The sequence below is a fragment of the Sorex fumeus genome, unplaced genomic scaffold (assembly GCF_029834395.1).
Source record: "Sorex fumeus unplaced genomic scaffold, SorFum_2.1 ptg000072l, whole genome shotgun sequence".
Classification (NCBI taxonomy): Eukaryota; Metazoa; Chordata; class Mammalia; order Eulipotyphla; family Soricidae; genus Sorex; species Sorex fumeus.
The window spans coordinates 13,009,621-13,026,080 of record NW_026606129.1 but is presented as its reverse complement, the minus strand read 5'-3'; the positions used below and the strand labels follow the sequence as shown (position 1 = coordinate 13,026,080).

Genomic DNA, 16,460 nt, shown 5'->3' with positions numbered 1-16,460 from the left:
CCGTCCCCGTGAGTCCCAGGAGGGACCCCTCGCCGAGCACGTCCGCGGGGCTGCACCCGCATCCCACGCGTCTCTCTTAGACAGATCATCTACAGAACTGGAAATGGGGATTTTTTTTAAAGCCCGGAGAAACTTTAACCCTGTTACAATGATGCTGCAGAGTATTGGGGTCCGGGAGGCCGTCTGGCCAGATGGGAAGTGCTGGTGGGCGGAGCACAGAGGCTGCTTGTGTGCCTGCTCCATCCCGCCCACTTGCCCTCTCCCTCCTGCCCCAGGGTCCTCTCTTTCCCGGGCCTGTGGGATCAGCTCAGGTGGCCCTTCCTGTTCCCAGAGGAGTCCGGATCGATACTCAGGCTCATCCTGGACAAAACCCAGGTCACCCAGTAACCCGGGTAGGAGACGTGCCTCGGCCAAGGGCCACAGCTGCACTGATCCAAGGCGGCCCCTCAGGCCCCAAGGGGATGCAGCACCCTAGCTGGGGATCCACGGGGTCATCTTCTCCCGGCTCTGGCCACTGTGACCAGCGACCACTGTGCAGTTGGCTGTGGCCAGCGGGGAGAAGGTGGCCCCTGTCTCAGACTGGGCAGTGCTTAGTGCCAGGCTGAGGGGCCCCGGGCCGGGCTCTGTGGAAGGGAGGCCCGTCCCTTGGAGTGATGCAGACAGCACTGTAGCACTGTCCTCCCAGTGTTCATCGATTTGCTCGAGCGGGCACCAGTAACGTCTCACAACAAATTGTGAGACTTGTTACTGTATTTGGCATATCGAATACATCATGGGGAGTTTGCCAGCAGCTCACATTAAATCGCTTCTTTTTGGCTGGAGCACGGGTGCCCCCGTTTGGAATGGAAAGACACGGGACCTGGGAGATAGCACGGGGTTCGGAGAAGGGTCTGTGAGTGACCTGGTTCGCTCCCCAACAGCACGTGCCCCCACCCCCGCCAGCGCTTGCTGGGGCGTCCTGGCCAGCAGGTGCCCACAGGCTCTCATGTTAAACGTTGGCCAAGTCAGCTGAGAATCACCAGGAAGGGCCCCGGGTCCCCTGAGCACCGCTTGATCAGTGCTCCCCTCGAAAACAAAACCCGAAGAACCAACAAACTGGAAAACAGAGACTCTCCAGAGCGTCCTTTCCGCCCCTCTCTTCCAGAAAGAAAGTCTCTTCTCCCACCGGCCAAAAGTCATTCATGATTTTTGCATTTCTCAGGAGTATCTTATACAGAAATAGTTAATGCACTCTCTCCCCCTCCCCCACCCTTTTTCGCTTATGCCCTTTTTACTTTGCTTTTTAAATGTTGAGGGTGACGTCCAGGGGTGCTCGGGAGACCCTACAGTGCTGGAGAATGAACCGGGGTTTCACACACACCAAGCCCCCCAGCCCATTGAACCATCTCCAGGTGCTCCCCCTCTGCCCCCACTTTTTCGGGGGCTCCTCAGCCATACTCAGGAGGGTAGGGGTCCCACTGATGATTTTCAGCCATCTGGGCCAGTGGTTCAGTACCAGGCCTGAGGGTGTGGTGCGTGGACTCCAGGGCTGCACTAGTGATGCCCAGGGACTGGCTGGAGAGGATGTATGCAGGCACAGGGTGCAGCCGGGGGCTGCCAGGGTCGGGATGGGCATCTTCGCAGAGGGTGGGGATGGAGTGGTCTTTTTTTTTTTTTCTTTTTGGGTCACATTCGGCAGTGCATGGGTTACTCCTGGCTCATGCACTCAGAATTACTCCTGGCGTGCTCGAGGGACCATATGGGATGCTGGGAATTGGACCCAGGTCGGCCGTATGCAAGGCAAACGCCCTACCCGCTGTACTATCACTCTAGCCCCAAGGGGTGGTCTTTGATTCCGGGAATGTGTCACTATTCCAACCATCTGGTCCAAGCAAGCTTTATATTCCATTGGTTTGGGTTATATGGAAGGGGACACTGATCTCTCTAGCTACTTCCGGCGGGAATAGGGGTGTCGCTTTCGGGGGATGGTTGGCTTGGGAGGTTAGTTGGTAACTGGGAGAACAGGGAGAGGAGCAGTTGCTCAAAAGTGGTTCTGGAGATTTCCTGTACCTGGGCCTGGATGAATTTCAGGAGACAGGGTGCTAAGATAAAAGAACGAAAGAGAAAAAAAAAGGTAGATTCCAAGCGAAAAGATACCCTCATTAAAATAAACGGCCCTACCAGTGGGGGCACAAACCAGGCTATAGGTCCACAGTGTCAAAACTTCTCAGAAAAATCTTATGCTGGCGAGAGACTGTGTTCTAGTACCCCACCAGCCAAATCTCTTTCAACTGGGGGGAGGGGGGTCAGGGAGAGATGTTAGGCTTATTGAGCCTAGTTTTAATCAAGCCTCTTAGAGTACGTTTATTCAGTCACTCTGTAGAGCTAGAATCTGATTTCTACAGAGGTCAAGTTATGAAAGCATGGTTCCTCTTCACCTTCACTTTAAATTTTGCAGATGGCATAACAAACCTGGCTTGTTCTTTTCCATAAACACAGCAAAAATGGGCTGGAGAAATAGCACAGTGGGTAGAACGTTTGCCTTACACGAGGCCAACCCAGGTTCGATTCGTCCGTCCCTCTTGGAGAGCCCAGCAAGCTATCGAGAGTATCTTGTCCGCACGGCAAAGCCTGGCAAGCTCCCCGTGACATATTCAATATGCCAAACACAGTAACAACAAGTCTCACAATGGAGACGTTACTGGGCCTGCTCGAGCAAATTGATGAACAACGGGAGGACAGTGACAGTGACAGCAAAATTGGAGGACTCCCACTTTGTGATACCCTGGTATTTACTGAGAGGTGCTGGGGGTTGACTATAGACAGGAGACACACTAGTAGTGGTGAGTGGCATTACTATTTTATCTGACACGCCAAGCTCTCCCAGGCTTGACCCTTATCATCTCCATGGGCAGGAGGCAGCCTCGGGCCTGCAGGATGAGCTGGAGGGGCCCTCATCCTTGCCAACAGCCCTTTTGTGCTCTGTCACTTGGGTGTCGCTTTTAAAAAAGTTACCTTCTGGGGCTGGAGCAATAGCACAACAGGTAGGGAGTTTGCCTTGCATGCGGCCGATCTGGGTTTGATTCCCAGCATCCCATGTGGTCCCCTGAGCATCTCCAGGGGTCGTTACTGGGTGCAGAGCCGGGAGTGACCCCTGTGCGTCACCGGGTGTGACTCAAAAAGCAAAAAACAAAAGTTTTCTTCTGGGGGTGAGGATTGGGCCATACCCAGCATGCTCAGGGGAACTTTCCTGGCTCAGTGCTCAGAAGTATCCCTTGGCAGTGCTCGGGGGAACCAGGGTCAGTGAGACAAACCCACTCGTTTAGAGGTTCTTTGGGGGAAGCAGTTAAAAGGGTAATTTCTGAGACGCAGTCAAGCTCTGTGGTCACCTGTGGGCCTGACATGTCATGGGGACAGGGACCGTCTGAAGGGCAGTTGGTGAAAAGGAGGCAGATGGGGGCAGGCCCCAGGGGCGTGTCTGACAGCCTTCGGGGCTTCTTGGGGCTGGGTTTGTTTGAAAGGACAGCGTTAGCGTCACTGGCTAGCCTTGGTCCAACGAGCCTTGGATTCTCAGCAGTCGTTCTTCCGCTGTTGGTTACCTTTGTGGTATATGTTTGAGCCATCCTCACAACCAGGCATGCACACACAAACACACATGCACGCACATATACATGCACCAGTGCACAGAGAGACATGCACACGCCAACTCACGCATACACACATATACACCCTATGCGAATGCACCTGTGTGGTCCTCAGTGTTGACATATGACTGTGATGCGCTACACAGGAAGAACAGGACCCCCTACCTCCACCACACACACACACACACACACACACACACACACTCGCACCTCTCTTGGGTTGGTCTTGGGGTGGTTGTGAGGCTTCAGTACCGTCTGTCATGGGAATCAGAACCCCTGACCAGTGCCGAGCGCCAGGAGCCGTGTCCACTGCCTGCCTAGTGCCTGCGTCGTTTCGCTGAGGTCTCACCTTCCCCGTCCTGAGCGTGTCATCTCTTCCCTGCAGGAGCCCAGATTATTGATCTCATGATGCTGGTCATCGACGTGACCAAGGGCATGCAGACACAGTCAGCGGAGTGCCTGGTGATCGGGCAGATCGCTTGCCAGAAGCTGGTCGTGGTGCTGAACAAAACTGACCTCTTGGCTGAAGAGAAGAGGCAGGCGGCGATTGAGAAGATGACCAGAAAGATGCAGAAGACTCTGGAGAACACCAAGTAGGTCTGCGGGAGGAGAAGCTTCGGGCCACGTTTTGTTTTCACACACGAAAGGGGCGGGGCCGCACACCTGGTGTGGATTTGACTGAAGCAAGGACAGAAACTGAAAGAATTAGGGGGGTGACGGGTCCTTTTTAGCTTGAGGTCACTCTGCACCACGACCAGAGATTCAGGCCTCTCTCCTCCCGGGCCCCTTGCTGGTGGGTCCTTGTCTGGGGTCAAGGCTGTGCTGGCACTCTGGGGAGACCTAGCGTGCCAGCCTGAACCTGGGAGGGGCAACCAGCCTCCCTCCCCTCTGCTGCTCTTGCCTCATCTCGGCCAGTGAGCACCCCCTTCCCCCCCCCCTCCCCTCAGCCCCCATCCACTCTGCTGAGATGCATTCTGGACATCCAAAGAGGGAAGAGTCTTGGGCAAATGGATCGACAGACAGATGCATTCATGGATGGATGGGTGGATGGATGGGTGGATGGATGGATGGATGGGTGGGTGGGTGGGTGGGTGGGTGGGTGGATGGATGGATGGGTGGATGGATGGGTGGATGGATGGGTGGATGGATGGATGGGTGGGTGGGTGGGTGGGTGGATGGATGGATGGATGGATGGACCAATGGATGGGTGGATGGGTGGATGGATGGATGGATGGGTGGATGGATGGATGGATGGGTGGGTGGGTAGATGGATGGACCAATGGATGGGTGGATGGATGGATGGACCAATGGATGGATGGGTAGATGGATGGATGGATTAATGGATAGATGAACCAATGGATGGGTGGATAGATGGACAGAAGGATGGATGGGTGGGTGGATGGATGGACCAATAGATGGATGGGTGGACAGACATTGCTGTGGGGAGAAGCTTGGGAGCAAGCAGACCACAAAGGCTCTTGGTAGAATTTCACACCAGGGAGTTCATGGCTTCATCCTATGCAGAGTCTTGGCTCAAAGAGGCTCCCTCACTTCCGGGAGGCTGGCTTAGGTGGAGAAGGGGGGTTTAGTGAGGAGGATAGGGAGGGTCAGCAGGGAGACAGGGAGAGGCAGCCTCGGCAGGGGCGTGAGGGTCCTGAGCGAGGAGCACCGCTGAGTCAATGCGGAGGTTGTTCCAGGGCCTGGCCAAGTCATTGATCTGTGAGGCTCCCGTTGACCTGGGAGCCCAGGAAGGTGGCACTGCTCCTGGCCAGGGGATGGGACCGAAAGCCACCGGGGTGTCCGGAAGAGTGACGGGTCCTGATGCGGAGGGCGTGGGTGGGCACACGGCTGGCTTATCGGCTCTCCCCCCCAACCCCCCGAGCGGGCCAGGCCTTTTGATGGGTCCTCAATGGTGGTCACCGGGAGACAGCGGGGCTTCCTTTTTGCTATGCAGCCCCAAACAATACCCCGCTCCTGCACTCTCCTTCTGCCCGTGGAGGGCAAGCGGCGGAGGGTGTTTTTGTTTCCCCGTCATAAAGATTGATAGGCCTTCCCATTTATGATTTTTTTTTCACGTCCAACACCTGCAGCTCTCCCGCAGAATTTTCGAGTTGGTTAAATTAAAGCCCCAGCCTTGTGAATGGGCCAAATATGTCATAAAAGATTTCCTAGCGCTGCCTTTTGTTCGCAAAATTCATCAATCCGATAAAATCGACACATTTAGATAAGTGTTGCATAAGAATTCAGACTTTGTTATTCCCAGCGGAAGTGGGTATGAGACTGTAAAAAGGAAGATAAAAAATTATATCTTCTTTTTAGTGAGTTATTTGATCTCCCTGCCGTTTTATTTACTTGTCAGAGGAGGGGAGAACAGGTCCTTTGGTCTCTGCATTAAAAACCCAGTGTTGTGTCAACATCGGTTGCTGTATAAACCAGACCTTTGGGGAAGGCTTCAGGAGACCTTGCAGGGAACATTATTAGCAACTTGTTGGGCTAGTTGCATTTAGGGGAAAGTCTCGTCTGTATTTCTCGACTGTGATTTGCACTTTAATTTACGGGTCGAAGGTCAAATGATGGACTCACTCTCATGTGCAGAGGAACTGTGTCAGCACTGGGGCCGAGACTTAGGCAGAGAGAAGGAGATCTGCCCTCGGGCAGCCGCAGACCCTCTAGGGACAGGGGATGCACCAGGCCCTGCCTCTGGCCCACACCAGGGCTGCTCTCCCCTCCCAGGCTCCTTGAAAGGGATCTTTCGTAGATGCTGGGCCACCGGGCAGAAGCTTTCTCTCCAGAAAAGAGGACTTCGAACTGCTGAGTAGTGGACAGGCTAAAACCAGAAAGGTGTTAACACGAAGCTCCCCTCCACCTTAAATCAAAGACTGATTGGTCGGAATTTTAGCATATAGGGAAAAGTGGGTGGTTAAGAGGAGGAAACTGACCCAAAGGTCTTCAGAGGAGCAGCTGCTGGCATTTGGGCAATTACTTCCCCATCTTTATTATTATTATTGTTATTATTATGATGATGATGAATTGCCCCTTCTTTCTTTTATATTAAAATTTTAAAGTAGAATATGCACAGAGTAACATTTATTCATGGAGCTGTTTGCACTCTCGAAGTCCTCTGGCTTTAGCTCTTCCCAGAGCTGGACACTCACCGCCACTGTCAATTCCTGAACTTTTTTTCTAATCCCCAGCCAACGGTGGTACCTCCCAACAGTGACTCTGCTTCTTCTGCCTGTTGTTTCTTAAGCCCTCTACCCCCGACCTGCTTCCTCTGCTCTAGGAATCTGCCTGCGTTTGGCTCCTTGCACATGCATGGAATCATAGACCTTCTGCTTCTGCCTTACTTCACACCTGTCTTCAAGGTCCATCACATTGTACCTGTGTTAGGATTTTAACCCTTTTCATGACTGAATAGTATTCTGTCGTGTGTACGCGAGTTAATGCCGACACTCTTTTTAACAGTAGCATCCAAATAGCAATTCAAATTCCTCTTTCAGTTCCTTTGGGTCTGTACCTCAGAGCAGAATTGCTGGATGCCGTGATGATTCTGTTTAGTAAACTGTTTTCCACTTGATCTACATTCTGTCACATTCCTACCAGTAAGATGCGATGGTTCCAATTTCTTCACATCTCTTATTTTTCTTATTTTTAAGTAGCTGCCCTCGTAGAAATGAGATGGTAGCTCATTGTGGACTAAGCTTGCATTTCCGTCCTGACTACTGATGTCGTGTATCTTTTCTTGTATTTATTGGTTATTTGTCTGTCTTCTTTAGGCAAGTGTCTCTTCAAGCTGCAGAGAGGGCACTCCAGGTAGTAATGGGCTGCAGAGAGGGCACTCCAGGTAGTAATGGGGCCCCAGAGCATCTCCTGGTGGTGCTTGGGTCACCAAGACCTAACCTGTTGTTTCTTGGGCAGGAGTAGCATGCAGTGCTGGGGATCAAACCGAGTACGTGCATATGGACCCCCATCCTACCAGCGCAGCCAACCAGACTCTTTTTTAGTTAGCTTGCCTTGGCCATTGTAGCATGACACAAGTTCTTTATGTTCTCTGCTCATTGATTCCTTGTTAGATATATTATTTTGCAAATGTATTCTTTCATCCTGTAAAATGTCTTTTCCTTCCTTCCTTCCTTTCTTTCTTTCTTTTTTCTTGTTGTTCATCTCATTTGATGCATGAAATTTGGGGGTGGTCTGTGGAGGGGCCACACCTGTTGATGCTCAGGGGCTCCTCCCAGCTTTGTGGTCACTTATCCCTGGCTGTGCTTGAGGGACCCTGTAGTGCTGGGGATCGAACCAGGCCCCTTGCACGCAACCTTTTAGCCTCGGGGGACGCCTACACGCTGGTCAAACCTCAGTTGGCCGCGGACGTGAGGGTCAGTGTCCAGCTCTTCTCCTGGTCTGCTGCCAGTGGCCCTCGGCTTTGCTCTGCCTTTGCAGCAAGTTCCAAAGTCATGAAGTCTGAGTCCTCTGCTCAGACTTCATGACTTTGAAGTCCTTCAGGCTTCTTTTTAAAATTATTTTGACTAAAATTATTTGAGACCCCTTCCAGCCCGCCATTTCCTCCCTGGGGGAAAATACGTGGCTGGCAGTTGGGTAGGGATTGCAGTGGGTGTGCAGGTCCCCTGGGTGGGACGGCCATCTCAGTCTTGTCATCCAGACCACGAACGTGAAGTCTTCCCACTCACTCCCACCTTCCTTTTCTTGGATCTCTACTGGGTTGTTTTCAGTTGGTGAGAATTTTCTTCTCCTGCGCTAGATGTTTCTCTAACATTCTTTGAGATGCTATCCGGAATTGGAATTGCCTTTCTGATTTTCCTTGCAGCCTTGTTTTACCTGTGTGCAGAAACACGGCTGTGTTTTGTGTGTTCCTCGTGTCCCGCGAGGTCCCTGAGTTCAGTCCTCCCTTTAGACGAGTACAGGTGACCCCAAACCATGTGGGCTTCTGTGTACGCACACCCGGCTCCGCAGTTGGAATTCTACGTATGACATTTGACTGTCCCAAAACGTAGTTGCTTTGACGTACGCTGGCTAATGACCAAGTCTTGCTCAGAGCTCTGACGATTGCTGGGTGGTTGGTGTGTCGTGTGAATTACAGACTGCGTCCTCGCAGTGAAGTCAGTTAGGGAAAGGTGGTATTAAGAAAAGCACTCAGGAAGAGAAGATATATTTACAGTTTGAGAGTTTGCAGCACGATGAGAGGCATATGTATTAGTCCTTACGTCATTGTCACTGTTGTTTGTGGATATCGTAGGTTTTTCTAACACTGGACATCAAAAATGAATGTGTAAAGAAATTTGTAACATATAGTTGTAATGAGTGATGATTGGTAATACGGAAAAATAACCGTGTTTAAGTGAGCTCACATGGTTTAGATCTGTGCTGTGGAAAATCAAGTGTAATGGTGGGGTTGGAGAGAGAGTGCAGTGGCTGGGGTGTTTGCCTTGCATGCAGCCAACACAGAATTGATCCCTGGATGTACAACACCGCCCGCCCCCCTGCCCACCCACCCACCCACACACACACCAAGAAAGGTCTAGTGTCATTGTAACCATGAGATGCTTTGTTTTGTTACTGGACGGCAAACAGCAGTGCTCAGGGATTACTCCTGGTGGTGCTCAGGGGCCGTTATGTAGTGCCAGGGATTGCACCAGAGTCGGTTGCATGTAAGGCAAATGCCATAAGTCCCAATACGTTGTGATTTCTGCTTTTATTGTGTAACATTTTATACGTAGCATCTCTTCACCTTCTGTCTATCGCCCATTAGTTTGGCTTGCGTTTTCCTTCTTAAGATAACCCGGTGACCAGCTTCTGACCATCATCAAATTTGTGTTTTCTGGTTTTCCCTCATGAGCGGTTCTCAGAGTGTCGCTGGGTCAAAAGGAAGGAACGCTCTCTAACACAGGGAAGGAGCACTTTCTAACAAAGGGAAGGAGTACTTTCTAACAAAGGGAAGGAGCACTTTCTAACAAAGGGAAGGAGCACTCCAACACAGGAAGGAGCAGTTTCTAACAAAGGGAAGGAGCACTAACACAGGGAAGGAGCACTAACAGGGAAGGAGCACTCTAACAGGGAAGGAGCACTCTCTAACAGGGAAGGAGCACTTTCTAACAAAGGGAAGGAGCACGCTAACACAGGAAGGAGCACCTTCTAACACAGGGAAGGAGCACTTTCTAACCCTTTGCTCTGTGTCACCACAGTCAGTTTAAATGACAGAAAACTAAACCTTGCCCAGCTGTGCTCAGGGCTCGCTCCTGGCTCTGCATTCAGGGCTCACTCTTGGTGGGGCTCAGGGGACCATCAGGGGGTGCTGGGGATCAAACTTGTGTTGACTGTGTGCAAGGCAAGAGCCCTGCCAGCGGCACTGTCTCTCTCGCCCTTGTTGCCACATTCCACCCCCCACCCCCCTGAAAGCTTTGTGCCATTTAAAAGAGGCACCAGAAACCACCTTTGGCTTCTTATTTTAAAGTATATTTGAAACCCACTGAACTGGAAGCAGCTTTTTACAAATTTGGGTTTTACTACATGTATTTTACACATTTTGCATAAAATGATTTTTAAAGTCCTGTTGCAATCGAACATTTTTCTTTCACTGTATGAAACAGTTGTGCTTTTTATGTTATATGTGTGAACTGTGCCCATATATTTTGGTCTGTCTCTTGTGGTTTTAATGCTGAAAATTTTTTCATTTTCAGGAGTGTTTAATTTGAATAAAGATATAGCTGTAATTAACCCTTTGCCTTGCTTCTTTTCTACGGTGTCTTTATTATTCGTTTGTTTTTTCAATTTTGTGGTGTCTCTTGACATGCGGTGTCTCTAATTTTTATGTAGTCAAACTCTGTTGTTCTTTGTGATTTCTTTATCTCTGAAGGCATTTAAAATTACTCTTGCATAAGCATTTATCAGTGTTAACAGAAATCAAAATAAAAGATAAAAATGTACCCAGGATCTTCCCAGTGCATCAAATGGAAGCGTCTCCCGTCCCCGAGGAGCCCGTTCGTCCCCCCACGTGGGCGTAATTGGGGGCGGCTGTTATCAGCGCCTCGACGCTGTTCTGTGTTCTAGGCCTTTCTGTTTATTTTCCCACTAACTGTTATCTGACAGCGCCTCCCTGCTTCTCTCTCCCGGACTCCTTCTGGGTTTCCGCCTGCCTGTAAACCCGTTCTTTCCTGCCGGCTTTGCTAGGGCTGTCGCCTCGAGTTCACCAGGATTCCCCCATCCCACCTTCCGTCCCCCGGACCAGACCAGGGGAAACGCCGGGCCTCCCCCCTCTGTGTCCTGCGCACATCTGAGATGCTAGTCCTCTGAGAGAGGGGAGTCGGGGGCCAGGGCAACAGGACGGCAGGAGGGCATTGGCCTTGCACGCGGCCAACCCAGGTTTGATCCCCGCATTCCATCGGGTCCCCTGAGTGCCCCAGAAGAGATTCCTGAGTGCAGAGCCAGGAGTAAACCCTGAGCATCGCTGGGTGTGACCCCAACTCCCCCCGAAAAAAAATGGTGGGGGAGGTGAGAAGTTCATTCTGATGCATCCATTGGGGGAGCACCTGATGGGGGTGCAGGGCATGATTGGTGCTGAGTGATGGCGGTGCAGTGCACTCACCCATGTGCTGATCACTGTGGACAGCTTGTGTGTCCCTGGCTACCCCTGGGTAGGCTTGACCCTGGCTTCCCTGTGAGAAAGAAGGCAGAAGCCAATACGGCTGTTTCAGATTCTCTCCTACCGAAAGCTAAAGACGCTTTGTTCATGTCTCTTACAGGAGTGCGACATTCGTAGGCACAGGCCTGTGTGTTCTGAAGTGTCTCTGAGGTCATTATAGTGTGTGTTGAATAAGGTCAATAATCCCCTTTCACACACACGCATGCATGCACACGCATGCACACATGCATGCACACGTGTGCACAGTCAGAACATCTGTGCTGGAGGAGGTGGGGGTGGGGAGATGGAACGGGAGAACATGGATGTGTTTCAGCCCAGCCCAGCCCCTGCCAGGTCTCTCGTCTCTGGCAGTCTTCATGCCTCTTGAATCCAGACTGTCTTTTGGAAAACTGAGGGAAGGAGACTGGAGGGTCCCCTGCGCCCCACAGCTGAGCCCCATAGAGGAGGCTGAGGGGCCCCTGAGTACGGGCAGCTGTGTGTTCAGGAAACCAGCAGGGTCGGCTTCCCTGGCACCTGGGCAAGGGCCAGACTCCTGGCCCCACTGCCTTTATGTTTGGTTATAATACGTTGCCCAAAAGGCTTTGGGTACAAAATAATTGAATTTCCGAGAGCTTGGTGGTTAATCGCTGGAATTCTCCGAGCGCCCCTGGCAGAGGCAGGGATGAGGCAGGGACTGGGCTCTGGTCCATGGTCGGTGCCCTGGGCAGGCTGGCTGCTTCCCGTGTCTGCAGCCCTCCGCACCCCAAGGGGAGGCCCGAACTCTGGACCCTTCTCTGCGCCCACTGCCCCATCCCAGACTCAAGCCTTTTGGCATCTCTGAAAACAACCCCCCATGCCTGGAGCGTGTCCAGGTCCCATAGAGCGCGCGACGCTGGCCCGTGGAGTCCACTTGTGTCCGTTTTCCTCTCGTTTCCTCTGCGTCTCTCTCTGTTTTCATGTCTTTTCTTTCCCTCTTCTTGTCATTTCTTTCCCTTTCCCTGCTCTTCCCTCTCTCCTCCCTCTGGGCCCTGCCATTCCCGGGGTCAGTATCTCCCGCTGAGAGTGGCCCTCCGCTCTGGAGCGGACAGTGCGTGGTCCTCAGTGTGCGCCCTCCTCGTCGGCCTGTGACCTCGCAGCCGGAGGCCCGTGGGCAGCCGGCGACTCTGAGGTTATTTACCTTTGCTCGGAAGGCGCATGTGTTTGTTCCGCCGGCTTCACATCTGATTTTCTTTAAGGGTTTATCCCGGAGCAGAGGGAGGAGTCGCAGAAAGCGTCCCCTGCCCCTTGGCAGAGCAGGAAAACCTGCAGGGGAGGAAGTGGGCGCTCAGCCTCGGGCTAAGGACCGGAGCTGGACAGGCCTCCTCGGAGCAGCTCGGGGGCAGTGGCGTGGGTACAGGAGGGGAGGCGAGTGTGTCCCCCATGCGGGAGGCTTGTGGACAGTTGCCGAGGCTCAGGGTGCAGGAGGTTTCCAAGCTCCACCCGTCCCTTTCGGCGCACACTGGCTTATTTGGTGTGGAAACTGCGTCTGCCCTGCGCTTGGCCAGGCACGCCCGTGGCACGGGGCTGTGGAGGCAGAGGGGGCCGTGGGATGGAAATCAGCCTTGGCTCTCCTGCTCAGACCATCCCCTCCTCGGTGCCAGGGTCCAGGTCGCCCGGCACCTGGGCTAGGTTACATTTGCACAGGCAAAGGCTGGGAAAGAGAAATTGAGAGGAGGGTTGGCCCTTGGCGAGGACGTGGATTGGTTTCGTTTTGCTTTTTCCAAACTCACATGTCATATTTATCAGGGGGTTTGGTCGGGGATATGCCAAGTAAGGAATGACAGACCCAAGCAACACAATAAACCGGCTCTTTCGAATGGACAGAAACAGAACCGTAAACAGCATAATTGCAGCTTCTCCCATGCACCCAGGACATTTGCCAGGCCAGACTGCAGATGAGGCCACAAATAACCTCTCCAAAGTTTGCTGGCGATGGGCATCGCGCACGCACGTATCTCACCTGACGGTTGCAGGGTGGTGTTAAAAGTTAATGATTTTAGTAAAATGGGAAAATTCACAAGGGAATGGAAGACACACGGAGGATTAAAGGACAAGCAAGTGAAAGAAATCAGAGGAAATGAGAAAATCCTGAGATGAGCGAAATACAAAACATACCAGATTTATGAAATGCAGCAAAAGTTGTGTTGGGGAGTGAGGGGGGGCATCATAGCTATAAATTCTTACATTAAACGAGAAGAAAAAATCTCAGAAACCAACCACCTAACTTTGCAATTTAGGAGCTGGAAGAAGAACAAACTAAACTCAGAGATAGCAGAAGGAAATTAATAATAAAGATTAGAGATAAATGAAACAGAAAATAGAAAAACAATGGACACTAAGCCAAACATTGGTTCTTTGAAAGAGCAACAGAAGCGCGAGCCGGTTGACTGGGAGGCAGAGGGAGAGGGAGAGAGGGCTCAAGGAACTGAAATCGGAAATAAAAACGGGGACGTGGCTCTCGGTGCTGCACAGCCAGAAGGCTTCTGAGTCAGAGGAACAGTTGTTTGCCGACACATCAGAAAATCTAGGTGAAACTTTAGACCTTCCCAAGGCTGAATCACAAAAGCAGGAAACTGGGGCCACGGAGGTGTCACCATGGGCTGGAGCTGTGCTGTGCTCAATTACTGCCTGGGCCCCAGCACCTCCAGGAGCCAGTCCTGAGCACTGAGCTAGGAGTAGCCCCTCAACCCTGCTGCACGTGGCCAAAAACCTAAGGAAAAAAAAAGAAAGAAGAAAGTATAAATCTAGATAAGTCATTAAATCATTACTCAAGCCTCCTGAGACAGGGAAGGCCTGGACTTGACTGGTGTCTTGTAACAGTTAATGATGTACTAATAGCAGCACGTCTTAAAGCTCCCCCCCCCCCCCAAAGAAGACAAGGGAACACTTCCAAGTTTACTCATTTGCGGTTTTTGTTTTTTTTTTTGGGGGGGGGTCACACTTGGTGGTACTCCTGGGACCTACTCCTGGATCAGTGCTCGGGGATTACTTCATACATTTCTTAGGAGATAGTGTGGGGGCAGGAGCTGAACACAGCCACCAGCCCCCCATGCAGAGCACACACACAGCCCTTTGCATTAACTCCCTGGCCCCCAACTTATTCTCTGAGGCCATTATCACCTTGATACCAAAGTTAGCCGGAAGGCACTGCAAGACATAGAGAACTACTAACTGGTATCCCTTGTGAACGCTGATGCAAAAACCTTCAGAAAAAGATACTAGCAAGCCAAATTCAGCAGCATACTAAAAGGACTACAAAGTACAGCCAAGTTTTTTTTTTTTTAAAGAAACAAACAACACTTGGAATGCAAAGTTGGTTCAATCTACAAATGCCTCTTCGTGTGATACATCATGTTAACAGACTAAAGTCGGGGAGATCCAAAGATCATCTCAACTGATACCGAAAAAGACATTTGACAAAACTCAACACCCTTCATGATTAAAGAAACAGGCTAGAAAAGAGGGAAGTTGCTTCAACAGGAAAAAGTCGTGTTTAGAAAACCCACAGCAACAGAATGCTCCAGAGTGAAAGGCTGAATTTTTGCTGTAAGATCAGAGGCACGGCAGGGGTCCTCCAGTGGAAACTTGCATTCTGTTCCCCTCTTTGCCACTTTTATTCTACATAGTACTGGAAGTTCTAGGCAGAACAATTAAGGAAAAAAGGGAAATTAAGGTATTCAGATTGAAAAGAAGTGAAATGATCAGTTTGCAAATGATGTGATCTTCTCTGGGAAATATTCCACCATAAGGAAATATTTGAGCTGTACATGAATTTTGGAAAGGAGAAGGCTGCAAATTAGTGTGCAAAAATTAGCTGCATTTTTTTATACGCTAACAATTAATTAATCTGAAAAGTTAATTATGCAAGCAGTACTGCTTACGGTAGCATCAGAAAGAATAAAATACTTAGGAATTAATCGAGGGAGTAAAAGACAGTATAATGAGTCCTACAGAATGTCAATGAAAGAAATTAAAGAAAATATAAATAAATGAAGTCACATCTATATCCATGGATTGGGACACCTTACTAGTAGAGTAGCTCCTATCCAAAATCCGTTTCCAGAAATTGAAAAATATACTTCTTAAGATGCATGTGTAGTCTCGAGTTTCTCAGAATAGCCAGAACAAGCTTGAAAAAGCATAAGAGGAAAATCCACACTTCCTGCATTTCAAAATTTTGCTGTAGGGCTACAGTAATCAGATGGTATTCTACTGGCATAAAGCACTGCACTGTAGCAGTGCCCTCCCGTTGTTCATCACTTTGCTTGAGCGGGCACCAGTAACGTCGCACAGCAAATTGTGAGACTTGTTGTTACTGTTTTTTGGCATATTGAACACATCATGGGGAGCTTGCCAGGCTTTGCCATGTGGGCGAGATACTCTCGGTAGGTTGCCGGGCTCTCTGAGAGGGGCAGAGGAATCGAACTCGGGTCGGCCATGTTGGCCGCGTGCAAGGCAAACGCCTTACCCACTGTGCTATTGCTCCAGCCCACTGGCGTAAAGATTCTTTTGTATTTACCTGTCTTTCTACCTGCCAACCAGTGGACTGGAATAGAGAACACAGAAGTAAACCCTCTCATATAGAGTTACCCGGAGTTTTTGAGGGGACCAAGACCATTTTATGGGGAGAAATCATCTTTTTGTGAGGGGGTGGGCATATCCAGCAGTGCTCTGGGATTATTCCTGGCTCTGTGCTTAAGGGTCACTCCTGGTGGTGCTGGGGATCAAACCAACTTTGGCCACATGCAAGGCAAGTGTAGCTTAATCTCCGTGCTATCCTCTCTGGTGGTGCTAGGGGCACAGAATGAAGTGGTTTCCTGTTTAGCACCATACACAACAGTGACAGGGATGCAGTAGCCAGATGCAAATCTGAAAGCTACAAAACTGTCAGAAGATCAAAACCTTATTTCAGGACCACGTCAGAACTTAATGACTTTGGAATTGACCTTGATTTCTTGGCTGTGATCCAAAGTACAGGTAACAAAAGGGAAAAATATATATATAAATTGAACCTCATGAAAGTCTTTTTTAATTGCACCTCAGAAGACAATATTAGCACAGTAAAAATGTAGCATCCAGAATGGGAGAAAGTATTTGTAATGATGTATTTGCTAAGGACTAACAGATAATAGAGGGGATTCCCCAGATTAAAGAACCAAAAG

General features: G+C 50.5%; 1 protein-coding gene across 1 annotated transcript in view; it reads left to right on the top strand.

The window, feature by feature from the left end:
• The window catches only part of EEFSEC (eukaryotic elongation factor, selenocysteine-tRNA specific), a 181,535-nt gene that overhangs the window by 75,126 nt on the left and 89,949 nt on the right, over positions 1-16,460 (top strand). Inside the window, exon 2 of the mRNA XM_056129120.1 lies at positions 4,009-4,216. Coding sequence (XP_055985095.1) covers positions 4,009-4,216 — 208 coding nt within the window. The remainder of the gene's footprint in view (positions 1-4,008; positions 4,217-16,460) is intronic.